Source organism: Sarcophilus harrisii, chromosome 1 (genome assembly GCF_902635505.1).
Source record: "Sarcophilus harrisii chromosome 1, mSarHar1.11, whole genome shotgun sequence".
NCBI classification, from domain to species: Eukaryota; Metazoa; Chordata; class Mammalia; order Dasyuromorphia; family Dasyuridae; genus Sarcophilus; species Sarcophilus harrisii.
Window position 1 is genome coordinate 11,912,058 of NC_045426.1, and position 14,926 is coordinate 11,926,983.

General features: G+C 43.5%; 1 protein-coding gene across 1 annotated transcript in view; it reads right to left on the reverse strand.

The window, feature by feature from the left end:
* ERC2 (ELKS/RAB6-interacting/CAST family member 2) overlaps positions 1-14,926 on the reverse strand; it is a 981,774-nt gene that overhangs the window by 727,000 nt on the left and 239,848 nt on the right. Inside the window, 1 exon segment of the mRNA XM_031952165.1 lies at positions 2,502-2,576. Within this exon segment, the coding sequence (XP_031808025.1) occupies positions 2,502-2,576 (75 nt within the window).

Genomic DNA, 14,926 nt, shown 5'->3' on the forward strand with positions numbered 1-14,926 from the left:
TAAAATGGAGCGCTGAGGAATGACAGATTCCTCCATGCTCCAGCCCAGAAAGAAATGCCATGTAATGATCCGAGTATTGCCAGCTTTGAACGCACTGTGATTTCCAGTTATTGATAAATTTGTTCATCAGTAATTTATTGATCAAATTTATTGATAAATTTGTTCACCTGAAAATGGATTGCCATGTCACTCCACTGAATTTCCTGGGAAGGTTTCACTTACTGGCTTTAAGAATTATGTGGGAGTGGGTTCCCTCTTTGGCATGCAATTATAATGATGGAAACAGTGAACAGGAACTAAAATGAGATCTCAAGGATCTATTTCCGTTCTAAATTGCCTATTTTATCGTGTCTTAGTTCCTTTTAAAAAGACAATTAGAAACCATCAGAAAAGGGACCTAGAGTGTATATAAAACTGCCCTGAAGGTCCATCAATAATTCTGGGAGAGCATTCACTTCTGAGAACTAGCCAGCAGCCCTCGGATATTGTACTAGGAGCACAACATGCTTCCTTTCCTTTTGAGACCTTCTTCTGTTCAGGTAAGTTGTTTATTTTAGGCTCCTGTGAGTTCCTAGGTAAAAGGAACACCCAGAAGAGACAACCCCAAGTTGTCTGTGACTTATTAAAAGTTGCTAGGATACTGAGAGGGTTAGTGCTTATGAATAAATTAATGCCCATTTATCAAAGTATTCTTGAAGACAAAGACTCATTTTTATCTTGGAAGACCACTTGACATAGAGCAGGTACTGAAAAATGTTTGTTGTTTGGCTAATAGATTTATGGGAAGACACCTATTTAAAACATCATGGAATTAAAGGGGGAAGGATCCTCAAAGGTCATCCAGTATAATCCCCATCCAGTATAATTCTATAGATGAGGAACCTGAGGACCAGGGAGGTTATAGATTTGGTGACTCAGGTAGTAAGTGATAGAATGGGAACTAAAATTGACTCCAAAGTCTTATCTGTTATCATTAGCTAGAACATTAGCTAAAGGTCTTCCTGACTCTAGAACTGGCTCCCTAGACACTACTTAATGTTGTTTCTCTGGTTAACAAATGAGAAAAATTCTTATCCATATAATACATGTTATTTTTAAGCCAATTTAAATCAAGCCGACTTTAAATGGGTTTACTCATCTCTAGCGTGACTGACAGGATGAAAACTTACAAGCCCAAGGCGTGGAGTCCTTGGTGACAGCCATATTTAGCTGAAGCCATTGAGAACTCATGGATAGATGAGTCAATGGTATGGATTTTATCCCCCACCCCCACCCCCAGGCTTGGGTCTTTGGAACAGACAATTCAAGGGTGTGCACCGAATACTGACGGGACTCTGTGCAGAGGCAGAGACGGGCAGTGTTTCCTTCAGCTTGTAGTTTTCCTACAAGTTGTTCTTAAGCCCAGGGCCCAGTTCAGCAAACTGCCTGAGCTGTCAAAGGGCACAAGTCCCCACTGAGCGATGCTATTTTATTTCTCCAAGGTAACATCATCAAGGTGAGAATTGGTCAAGCCCCCAATGATCCATTCTCGGGGCAAACATTTTGATGGAGCTTCCTTTTCAAAGATAGGATTTTTCAACTGAAAAGGCTTCAGTTTATTAGTTAAAAACTAATTTTTTAAAGTCAACTGAGGGCAGCAGGTGGTGCAGTGGATAGAGCACCAGCCCTGAAGTTAGGAAGACCAAAGTTCAAATGTGACCTCAGACACTTAACACTTCCTAGTTCTGTGACCCTGGGCAAGTCACTTAACCCCACTTGTCTCAGTAAAAAATAAAAATAAAAAGTCAGGTGAACATCATACATTTAAATCAGTTTATATAAAATTTTGTTGTTCCATTATTCCTCATGTTTATCAAGTGAGTATTTAATCATTCTAGATACCCAAAAAAGCCCCCTTACAATATTAGGAGGTTTTTCAGCTTGTTTTTCTGGTACCTGCACAGCTGAGCTGAGCTGGGGGAAGGGGATGTGGGAGGGAAAATTTGTAAATACTTGGCTCTCTCTACTGTCATTATCTCCAACCTTGACTAAGAAATAGTGCTCAGGTTAACACCCCCACACACAGGCGGGAAAGTGTCTTTTTCTAGGGGAAAAAACCTTTTCCTGATAATGTTATTCCAATCGCTCGCTGCCCTTTCTGCCGGGCACAAAGAAGCCTGCCTCTGCCAAACTCTGCCTTTGTCACCAAACTGGGGACACCCGCTGGACCGGGTCTCCTAAAATGCAATGGTTGCAAACAGTCAAGCGCTGCAGATGGCTTCTGCCGGCCGCTGGCCAGTCCTCACAGGGGGGCAGCCCCTGCACAAGGGTCAGACCCAAGTGAAGCCATCTCTGAGGATCCCCCACCAGAAATGACCACACCAGAACAGGCCATTGGCTTGGACGGTTGGTCTGTTGGGAGGGGGGGTAGGTAACAGATGGATAGACGCATGGCATGTTCCCCATCTCAGCTGCCCCCAACGTCAGCAGCTGGTGGCACTGCCAGGAGTGCCCGCCCCTACCTTCATCTCTATGACGGTCTGGAGAGCCTTGGTCTTGGCCGGTTCTGGCTGAAGTTGGGTCCTTCTGTGCAGCTCCTGTGGAGGGACACGATAGAAATAAGCCTGACGGTTCATGCTCCCATCATCCAGCAGCCCCAACAGCGGCCCCCGAGTCCCCAAAGCCCACGCTTGCGGGCGGCCGGCCCAAGGCTACAGGTGCTCCCGCTCCCGGCGGCCCCCTCGGGTGGCTCTTGCCAATGCCGCGCTGCCTGGAGGCTAGGTTACAGGCAGCCGGGCTGGCACATGCGCGATTTCTAAAACTTCCATCAATTATTAATGGCAACTGTGACAAAGCCGGCAAGCGAGCGGCCGCCGGAGACTCCTCAATGCTGCTGTATGTGCCCAGACAGCCCATCCTCCCCCCGCCAATCACATCGCCAGGGGCTCTTCTCACACAGAGCCCGGGAACAAAAGCCCAAAGGACCCGGCTGAATGGTGAGGCCCATCAGGGAGCGCCTTGGCTACCCCCGCTCCCCAGCAGCAATTAAGAGCGTGCTCGGGACGAGTGAGGAGCTCTCTGGAGCAGCAAACTGGGCTGATGGAACACAGGGAGGCCTGGCCCTCGCCTTCCCTGCTCCATCTGTGGCTGAGGGAGTGACACGCTGCGAGAGAAGAAGCCAAAGTAGGGAGAGAGTGCAAGGTGGCTGGAAAGGCAGCAAGGGGAGGGGAGAGAGACAGAGACAGAGAGACAAAGAGAGAAAGAGACAGAGAGAGACAGAGACAAAGAGAGAGACAGGAGAGACAGACAGAGACAGACACAGAGAGAAACAGAGAGTCAGAGACAGAGAGACAAAGAGAGAGAGAGAGACAGACAGACAGACAGAGAGAGAGACAGAGACAGACAGAGAGAGACAGAGAGAAACAGAGACAGAACAATAGACACAGAGAGACACACAGAAAGAGACACTGAGAGAGAAAGTCAAGGTGGTGTCATGGATGGAGGGTAGACTTAGAAATGATGAAACCTTGGCTAAAAGTCCTGCCTCTTATACATACAGGTTATGTGACCCTGGACCAGTTTACCACTCAGTGTTCAATGTGCTGACCTGCACTGGGGAGTTTCCCTGTTCAGGGAGGTCCCTTTTCCCATAATCAGAAATGAAATCAGAAGAAAAGCAGAATTCGTCCTGAATATCCTTGAAAAGGGAGAGCCATCTCCAATCAGTCCTGATCTAGATCCTGCTGCTCGACCCAGATGGCTCCAGAGGAGAAAGTGAGGCCAGTGACTTGGCACAGCCCTTCCTCACTTAGATTCAATTCACTTGCATCTCATGGCATCAGTTTCCTGATGTTATGGTCCTCTTTGAGAAGAAAGGATAAAACAGTAACAGTTTGAAAAGGGAAGAGAGAGAAAAGGAGGAAGGCAAGGGAAGGGAAAGAGAAGAGGAAGGGGAAGGGAAGGGAAGGAGAAGAGGAAGAGAAAGGGGAAGGGAAGGAGAAGATGAAGGGGAAGGGGAAGGGAAGGAAAGGGAAGGGAGGGGAAGGGGGAAGGAAGGAAAGGGAAGGGGGAAGGAAAGGAAAGGGAAGGGGGAAGGGAAGGGAAAGAAAAGGAAGGGAAGGGAAGGAAGAAAAGAAAGGAGGAAGAAAGGAAGGGAAAAAGAAAGGAAGAGAGGAAGAAAGAGAGAGAAAGAAAGAAAGAGAAAAAAGAGAATTAGAGAAAGAGAATGAGAGAAAGAAAGAAAAAGAGAGAAAGAGAAATAGAGAAAAAAGAGAGAAAGAGAGGAGAGAGAGAAAGAAAGAAAGAAAGAAAGAGACAGAGAAAGAGAAAGAGGAAGAGAAAAGAAGAAAGAGGAAGGAAGGAAGGAAGGAAGGAAGGAAGGAAGGAAGGAAGGAAGGAAGGAAGGAAGGAAGGAAGGAAGGATAAGATTTTATTGACAGGTAAATCATTGCTTTAGCTTAAAAGAAGCCTAATAAAAGCTTAAATAGAAACTTAAAAGAAGTGGTGATTTTACAATTCAAAGATTCTTTCTCCCTTTTCATTTCCTTGCATCATCTCCAAGAGATCTTTTTCAATCACTACCTTGCAAAAGTGTCTGGCATCTAGAGATCAGAGAAATGCAAATGAAAATAGACCTTGGCTATTGTTCCACAGCCATCCAGTAATCCAAGATGCTAAAATGGGAAACTTCTAGTTGAAGGAACTGTAGGATGACAGGCAGCAAGAATCTGGTTCAATTGATCTGAAATTTAATTTGGAATTATGTAAGAAAATTAACTAAATTGTTCATAATCTTTGATCCAGAGATATTACTATTTGGGGCTGTATCTTCAGGAGGTTACAGGAAGAAAAGACCCAGGCAATACTGACAAAAATATCCAAAGCAACATTGTTTGTGATGATCAAAATTAAAAGCCCACTGACTAGGGATTTGAGGAACAAATTGTGATTTATGGAACAGTATTGCTCAGTATGGAATGATGCATATGAAAAGATCAGAAAAACATGGAAGATTTAAAAGAAGTGATGCAGAATGGAATAAGCAGAATCAGAGGAATAACATACACAATCCATACAATAATATAAAGAGTCACCAGGAGGTACATCCACACTCTAACAATGTAACTGCTATACTGTTAAAGAGAAAGTCTTCCCTTCCCTGCCCCTTAATATAAATGAATTGGATTTTCTCAAGCAATATATACTTTGTTTAAAGGTGATCTGAGTATTTGTTGGAAAGAAATCTGTTGTATCAAAATGAAACCTATTTTTTTTTAAGAACAGAGTCATTTCTTACATTTAAACATCTTTCCTTTACCCCTAATCAATCCTACCTACTAACTGAGGGAAACAAAAATTGGTAGGAACGTATTCTGGCTTAAATTTCATGTATCTATTTCCTTATTTCTGGTAACATTTTTAAATTATTCATTTATAACTATGTCTCTTCCTTTGAGGAATATACAAGGGTTCCCATATCATCTCATTCAAGTTAGTGGGTTACAAAAATTTAATTTGCCTCTTTAAAAACCGGTCATCAACAGAGTTTATACTTCAGAATCAAAGAATTTTGAGATGGAAAGCAATTTAGACAATTATAATTTCATATAACCTAAGGCTATTTAGCCCAGTCCAATCTTGAACACAGAATGCCCTCTAAGATATCAGTGGCAAGTAGACATCCTGCCGCACATGAAAGATCTCTAGCAATAGGGAGGTCTTTGGGGGATGGGATTGTACAATTGAGAGTAGCAAGATGGCATAGTGAATGGAACACTGGACTTAGAATCAAAAAACTGCTCAGATTCTGCCTCAGCTCTCTGTATTTTACTAGCTGTGTGATGGGGGCAAGTCACAACTATTTAGTTTCTGTTTCCCCATCCCTAAAATTGGGATAATAATAACAACATCTTCCTCCCGTTGTTATGGCGAAGATCAAGTGAGATATTGCCCGCTTGGAAAACATGGAAAGGACTCCATAAATATCAACCACATGCTGCCAATGAGAAGTCATCCATCAACAGTAAGAGGAAGAAGAAACAACATCAGTGACTCCCTACGAATGCCCGTTGAATTTATTTTTACACATCTGTTTAAACTCATTTTAGAATTAACTTTTATTTTATTCTCAACCTGACATAAGTAATAGAGACATCTTCTGTCTTCCGATGAATGTATCTGGGATAAAGAGGCAGTTTCTTGAGACTGGACAGCTGTTACACCTTTCAAGTGATTCGTGTGAAGACAAATGTTTCTGCCAGAAGGAACCTAGGAGGCATTACTAAGAATTATGAACTCCTGGGTAAGAAACTTAAGTACTTGAGGGTACAGGTGGGGTTCTCATCACTACTGTTGATTGAAGGCAGGGGATTCAGAAGAGAAAGACAGATCGGGGAGGTGAGAAGCTGGCTAAAAAGATGACGTCTGAGAACAGGATTTAGATTTCCAGACTGTGGCCTTTATTTTAATAAGGAAAAGATGGGCTCTTGGCCAGGGATGGAGTATACCAAACAAGGGCCAGTAAAAATATATTTTTTCCTGGAGCTTCGCAAATCTGGACTTTAAGAGGGATGGAAAGAAGAAAATTGCCCACATGTCTGCCTCATCTGATGATATAAAATGATACATTCAATACTGAAAAAAAAAGAACAGAAGAAAAGCAGGAATCTGCGGGATGACAACAACCCAAAGTACTTGTATATGCTGCAGAGAGGATTCCTGTTCAGGGACACTTGGGAGAGGTTCCTTCCTACTTTGAGATCCTGGGATTTGGGACATGGGGACATAATTCCACATGACATAGGCAGGAAAAGGAGTTTGGGCCTGGAAATAACAAATATAGAAAATGGATTTAGAGCCACCAAGGGCCCTACAAGCCAACCCTTCATTTTATGAAAAAAAAAAAAAAAAGTGACTCAGAGGTAAAGTTGTTTTCTATAAGTCAAACAACTTGATTGGTCCATCCCAGTTCAGTCTGGATGGAGCTTATGGATTCTCCCCATTCTAACATACAGGGAAATCTCTCTTCTTCCTTGGGCCAGGCACAATGTCCTGCCACCGTATTCAGCGCCAGCCTATAAAAATGCTTTGCCATCTGCATTTAACCCAGGGCCGGGAAGATTACGGGGCCCTTAAAGCAGCAAAGTTAACTGTTTTCTGATCCTAAATTTTATTGCCCCTGAGAGCACCTCAGCTCCTAAGGCAAATAGGAAAATATTTTATGCGTCTAGGTTATGGCTTCTAGTCCACATGCTCATCCTTGGCAGTTTATGCCCCTCGAGGGGAAGGACTGTGTGCAGTAGGTGCTTGCTAAGGCATCGTTAAATGTGGCTTCCAAGAACAATCCTCTTCCCATAATTAGCCACATCGGTTTCGGTTGCTTCAGAGACAAAAGTACACTTTATGTGCATGCCTGTAGTTTTTGTTTGTTGGCCAGAATATTCTAAATAAGTGTTTAGATATGTCTCTGGGTGTGATAATTGCCCCCCATAAAGTCTTTAAGCATATAGACATGAAATTGACTTGATATATTAAAGAATTTGTCCCCAAAATATTTAAAGTAATAGAACCTCAATCACCGAGTCCAGTCTAACACTGACCCTAGAATTCCCTCTAAAACATGAGTAGTGTGTGGACATCCTGCCTCACATGAAAAATCTCCAGAGATGGGAAGATCTTTGAAGGAATAGATTTTGGTTTTGTTTTTTTTTCATATCCCGAGCACTTGCCAGTGCCTAGCATATAGTAAGTGCTTAATAAATGCTTAGTGACGGACTGCTCATGGGTACAATATGGGTACATGGGTATATCTCACAATAGACATATCCTACAAGGATAGGGGTGGTGTCTAGAGCTCAGGAAAAAGGTCATATTTAAAGATTCAGACCAAGGAATCTTCTCTGAAATCAGAGTAAGTCAGAGCTCTAGAGTGGGGAGGAACCTGAAAGGTCATCTAGCCAACTCTCTGATTTTATAGGTCTGGCAAGGAGATTATGGGACTTGTCCAAGATCACACAGGCAGTAAGTTTCAGAGGTGGGATTTGAAACTCCACACCCAATTTTTTTTCTCTCTGCTATCACAATGAAGGTGTTTGCTACATATAACAAGAAGAGAAATAGAATCAATTGATCAATCAATCAGAACCAGTTATTAAACTCTTACTATCAAGAATATGGATATTAAATAGTCAAGGAGAGAATAAGGAGGCAGTGGAGGAAATAAAGATAGATGGAATAAGAAATAAGAAGAAATTCAGTTGAAGGCATCTTGGTAGCCAAATTGTCGGGCTCATTCCCCCCCCCAAAAAATCACCATATAACATATCCCAAAAGTGGTCATCAGAAGAGTATATCTCTCTGATGCCAAAGGGAGAGAGATGCCTTTCAAGAGAAAGGGATGATCACAAAACAATAATAGCAGGGAGGGCCACAGCAAAAGGGTCCATCCCTCACCATAATTAATGTAAACACAGATACATCAAACAGCTTGATCAGTCAATCAACAGGGACAATTCAGTTTCAAAATAAGATGTACTTAGCCCTATACTTTCTTCAGTACCGATGCCCTTTGGACTGAGTCATAAACAAAAATCAATCCATAGGAGTAGATGCTAAGGAATTTTCCTATAATTGTGTCAATAAATCCTTAACCAATTAAAAAAGAGCATTGACTTTGACCATTAAATGAAGGTCTATAACAGCTACACTGAAAATGTTTTATAATCGACCAGAAAAGTTGTCACTGGGTTTACAATTAAAAACAACAAGTCAGTATAATGTGGAAGGATCTCAGAGAGACTCAACAGGTGATTGGATATGAGTGGGAAGGAAGAGATTACTTTCTCCCTCTCTCTCTCTCCTTCCTACCCATGTGTCATGTCATCAAAGACACTGGATTAGTATCAAATAATATCCAGCTAAGATAGGAGAAACTTGACCAATAAGAAAACAATTCCCCAACCAGAAGCAGAGACACACATGAAAGGCAAAGAGATGTGAAGACATATCCAAAGGGAGCTTAATTAGTATCCTATGAAGAAAAAAGATTTCCAGTATCTTGAGTTTTTTAGGAATAATACCTTCCAGAAGTATGATTTCCCCTCACCATGGCAAAAAACAAACAATCAACAGCTGTTGATTATGGAAAGGCACAGATCCTCAAAGTCTAGCAGCTGTACACTGGAGGGGAACCTCAGGAGCCCTCCATGATTTTCAACAGCAGGGGTTGTGAGTTACCTCTTTGTCACATGGTGTACCTGTTTCATTATTTTTGAATTTTGGACCCACTCTTCTCATTGATGTTGTGAGTATTTTTAGGAAAACTCCAAGGCTTGAGATAAAACCTGTCAATTGGCCAGTAATGTAAAGTACTTGTCTTGTGCCAGGCATTATATAAATCCTGGAGATCCTGGGGATCCAAATACATTAAATAAAACAATCCCTTCTCAGAAACAGATTATACTCTAATGACCTAAAATATTTTTGTAACTACTGTTCTTGCAACATCATCTTTAAATCAATTACTTTTCTAAAAGCTAATGAAGTCTATTGGCTGATTGTTAATGGAAAATATACCGGTAGGGGCTTATAATTATAGTGTCAAAAATCTGGCATCAAAGACTTACCCTCAGATCCCTGAAAAAATAAATTATGGGAGTCTCTGGAGACCTCAACATGTGAATTTCAGTCCATATAGCACTATAACAGGATCATAGATTTAGAGCTGAATAGAACCTTAGAGGCCAGTAAATCTAATCCTCTCGTTTTATAGATGAGGAACTGAGGAAAAGAGAGCTTCAGAAACTCCCAAAATCACACAGGGATTACTCTAAATAGTAGAGTCCAAGGACTCCAAATCCAGAGCACTTTCCATTGTCCCACAATGTCTTACTTATCAACTCAATGAAAAGTTTAGATGGGGTCAAGAAGGATGAGTTTTGTGCTTTTTTAAGAAGGTCTTCAGTGATTTGGTGTCTCGAAAGTCATTGTGACCTCTGAGAAAGTAGAATCAGTAAAGTGGTTGTGAACAAAAATCAGATTGCAGGAGGCTTAGGAGAGAGCGATTTATGAGTAAGAGGCAGCAGGTAGAATTTTGAGATGTTTAGCAGTGATGAGGAAGAAGGATTGGAGATGGTAGAGGTGTCAAGTGGAAATTTTGGGGGGAGAGAAGGGTAAGAAGCTTGAGTATATTTATAAGTAGATGAGAGGAATTTGAAGAAGAAAGAATCAAGGATACATTAGGACAAGGAGATAGTGAGGGGAGAAAGGGGTCCTGGATAGGATAGAGAGGCATTAGATTAAGGACATGGGGAGAGGGGAGAGGGAAAACCTTTATGAAGGATAAGGATGTTTTTCCTGTGCCAGAGAGGAGTATGTGGCAGGTGCTACTCTATATTTATAGAAGGAACAAGGGTCCTGAGAGTGATTGGTGACCAAAGGTGACCGTGATATAGAATGTGAGATCATCAGCTGTCACTGAAGGGACAGGGGGGCGAGGAGGGGCCACACACTTGGAGACCAGAGAAAAGAAGCCCTTTCCTTAGCTGTGGGAAGAACTGTAAAACACAGTGCAATATATTTTCTGACTGGTACTCTGGGAAATTCAGCCTCCTAACCAATTAACTGCATAAGCTAAATGTGTGAATATCCTTCAAACTTCCGCAGCATACTGCCCACCAGGGACTAGTTAAATCACATCCCTGGTGGACAGAATAATGCATAAACTCGATGCCCGACAATCCAAAGAGCCTGCCGGAGGGCCTGGCCCTAACCAAAACCTTTCCAAAGGATTGCCTACTGATATACAATATCATTATTATATACAATATTATATAGAACACATTATATACAATATTATATATTTTATACAATATAAAACCAATGGGAGTGAATAACAATAATAATAATAATAGTGCTTTAAAGTCTGCAAAGCACTTTACAAATATTATCTCATTTTATCTTCACAATATCCCAGGAAGGTACTATTATTAGACTCCTTTTACAGATGAGGAAACAAGAGGTAAATAAAAAAATAAGTGATTTGGCATCCCAAAAGGACTTTAAACTGCATGAAGACTTTTGGGACACCTATCCAGCTACTAAGCATCAGAGGTTAAATTTGAACACAGGCCTTTCTGACCACAGGTCCAGTGCTCCCTCTATTTGTCACACCCTCCAGTTTCCAAGTTATCCCATCGGGCTAAGTCTGATCACCAAGAAGCATTTGATGTGAAGATTTAGGAAAATGTATTTTGTGCAAACTAGCACCTATATATATCTTCCATCCGTGAACAAAGGATGCCCAATGCTCCCACTCCAACGAGAGGTAAAACATTCAAGCCAACTCTTAAACTACCCTAGCCTCTCCTGTGCCGAGATCAGCTCCCCTAAGCTTGGCCTGGAAGGACATGGCCCCCTGACTTCGTGTGGGAAGATCAGAGATGAGTATTCCCTATATCCATCTGATATGATCGCATCCCTGACCCTCCACGCTGCCCAACAACACACAGAGGGAGCTTGAATCCCAAAGCAGAGGAGGGAGAAACATTCTAGAGAAACTCGTGACTTCTCAGCAAATTAGAACCTTCCAAGCCAATCTCTGATCCCACAATATACATTTTGGAACAGAATTCCCCACTTCGGAATCTATGGTTTCAGGGCCAACAAAAACCTAAGGACTAAGCTAGCTTCCAGAGAAATGGTCCCTGGGACTGGCAATGTCCCAAGCAATCTTCCTGAGAAATGGCCACCGGGACTGGAAACGTCCTAAGCTAGCTTCCAAAGAAATGACCACAGGGACTGGTGACATCCTAAGCTAGCTTCCAGAGAAATGGCCACAGGGACTGGCGATGTCCTAAGTTAGCTTCCAAAGAAATGACCACAGGGACTGGCGACGTCCTAAGCTAGCTTCCAAAGAAATGATCCCAGGAATTGGCAACGTCCCAAGCTAGCTTCCAGAGAAATGGCCACCGGGACTGGTGACATCCTAAGCTAGCTTCCAAAGAAATGACCACAGGGACTGGCAATGTCCCAAGCTATCTTCTAGAGAAATGGCCACTGGGACTGGTGACGTCCTAAGCTAGCTTCCAAAGAAATGACCACAGGGACTGGCGACATCCTAAGCTAGCTTCCAAAGAAATGACCACAGGGACTGGCGACATCCTAAGCTAGCTTCCAAAGAAATGACCACAGGGACTGGCGACGTCCCAAACTAGCTTCCAGAGAAATGGCCACAGGGACTGACGACGTCCTAAGATAGCTACCAGAGAAATGGCCCCTGGGACTGGCGATGTCCCAAGCAATCTTCCAGAGAAATGGCCACTGGGACTGGCGACGTCCTAAGCTAGCTTCCAAAGAAATGACCACAGGGACTGGCAACATCCTAAGCTAGCTTCCAAAGAAATGGTCCCAGGAACTGGCAACGTCCTAAGCTAGCTTCCAAAGAAATGGTCCCAGGAACTGGCAATGTCCCAAGCAATCTTCCTGAGAAATGGCCACCGGGACTGGAAACGTCCTAAGCTAGCTTCCAAAGAAATGACCACAGGGACTGGTGACATCCTAAGCTAGCTTCCAGAGAAATGGCCACCGGGACTGACGACGTCCTAAGATAGATACCAGAGAAATGGCCCCTGGGACTGCCGATGTCCCAAGCTATCTTCAGAGAAATGGCCACCAGACTGGCAAAATCCTAAGCTAGCTTCCAAAGAAATGACCACAGGGACTGGTGACGTACTAAGCTAGCTTCCAAAGAAATGGTCCCAGGAACTGGCAACGTCCCAAGCTATCTTCCAGAGAAATGGCAACCGGGACTGGCGACGTCCTAAGCTAGCTTCCAAAGAAATGACCACAGGGACTGGTGACATCCTAAGCTAGCTTCCAGAGAAATGGCCACCGGGACTGGCGACGTCCTAAGCTAGCTTCCAAAGAAATGGCCACCGGGACTGGCGACGTCCTAAGCTAGCTTCCAAAGAAATGACCACAGGGACTGGCGATGTCCTAAGATAGATACCAGAGAAATGGCCCCTGGGACTGGCGATGTCCCAAGCTATCTTCAGAGAAATGGCCACCAGACTGGCAAAATCCTAAGCTAGCTTCCAGAGAAATGACTAGTGGGATTGGCAATGTCCTTGGGAAGAATTGTGGGGGATCATTATCCTTCTAACTGAACAACAAGTCAAAGATCGGCTTCCACGGCTGGGATTGAGCTCTAGATGCCTCTAAGACCCCAAACAGAAGTTGAGAAAGGGTTCCTCAGGCATCAGATGTCTTCACCATTTTTGGTTGGGCAGTGAAATGGGACCTAGAGAGCCATCCGCTGTTGGCCAACATTGACTTGGCCCCTGGAGGAAGACATTCCCAAGTCCTGCAGAATGGGATAGTCCTGTTAGCATGGAGCTCAAGTGCAAATGTAATAACATGTTGCATGTTACAAGTGAGCACCATTTTGCAAGATAGATGTCGTTCATCATTATTAACATATGGAAAGTGGACATTTTTTTATTCCTAGCAAGCATCATTGCATGAGAAATTCAGAGCCGGACAGGATCTTCCCAGAAACCATCTGGTCCAATCCTCACATTCTACAGATAAGGAAACTAAGATGTGAAATTATTTGTTAAGAATGATATAGCTATTGGGAATCAGAGGCAACTAGGTTTTTCTGGTTCTAAGTCAAGAAGTCTAGCCCCTACTACTTTTCAAGTTAAAAAAGAAGAAAAGAAAAACTAAGATTTTTTTCAGCTATGAAACCTTTCCAAACTGGTTGTTGATAGCAAGAATGGTCTGGTCACCTCTCCCAGAAATATCCTGAAGGTTTTTGCCTGGACCTCCCCATGCTGGGTGCATGGGACCTTGGTCTCCACTGGAGGCGGCTATATCTTGACCTACTATCCAGAAAGGATGCTTTTCCAAGGCCAGATTTCAAGACAGCTAAGAAAGAAACCTGTAATTAAATAAGGCACCGGACTTGGGGTCAGGAAAAACTTCATTCAAATCCTGCCACAGATATTCAGCAGGTATGTGACACTTTAGAGGGAAACACAGGAGAAGGAAGGGAATAAGGATTTATTAAGTGCCTTCTTTGTACTAAGTGCTTTTATAAATATGATCTCATTTGATCCTCACAACGACTCAGGAAGATAAGTATAATTATCCCCATTTTACAGCTGAGGAAACTGAGGCAATACAAAGGTTAAGTGAGTTGCCCAGCATCACACAGCTAACAGGTGTCTGAGGCTGAATTTGAACTCAGGTTTTCCTGATTCTAGACACAGAACTGAACCTGTCATGTTTTGCTGTGGCTCAGTTTCTTCATCTAAAAAATGGGGATAAGCTCACTCTTCATTAAATTCCCTACCAGCTCGGAATCTATGATCCTATGGCCCAGGATCCTATGGCCTATAAGATCCTATGATCTTATGGTTCCTCAAAGCAGGTGGGACAGATTATCCTGATACCAGCCACTAAACAGAGTTCCCAGGGGACAGTCAGTGGTAGCTTCCTCCGTCTCCTCCTCCGAGTGTGGGTAACCACACCAGCCCCAGACAAAGGCCCTCCAGAGTCATCCAGCCAGAGCTATCTGTTTCTAGATATTTCCAAAACCACATCCATTCATGTAGCTCTCTAACCACCCTTCCCCCCAGCTCCCCGGGGTGTAGGAGAGGGGAGGGAGGAGATCTGAGCCTCCTGGATGATCTTGTCAAAACGGGCCATTTCAGAGCGAACAGCAGGACCCAGGACAGGAAAGAGCGGGGCGTTCTTCCCAACACCTCCACGAGCCAGATGGCTTCTGCCACTCACCAAGAACGGAAGCCAGCTCCTCCAGCTGACAGGCCTGGAAACAGAACCCGGCCAAGTACCAAGGGGAGCGCTCCCAGGGTCCCAGTGATACGCGGACACGGGACAACAGGGCCTCTGGGGCAGGCGGGCGCCACACCTTTGCTCACGCTAA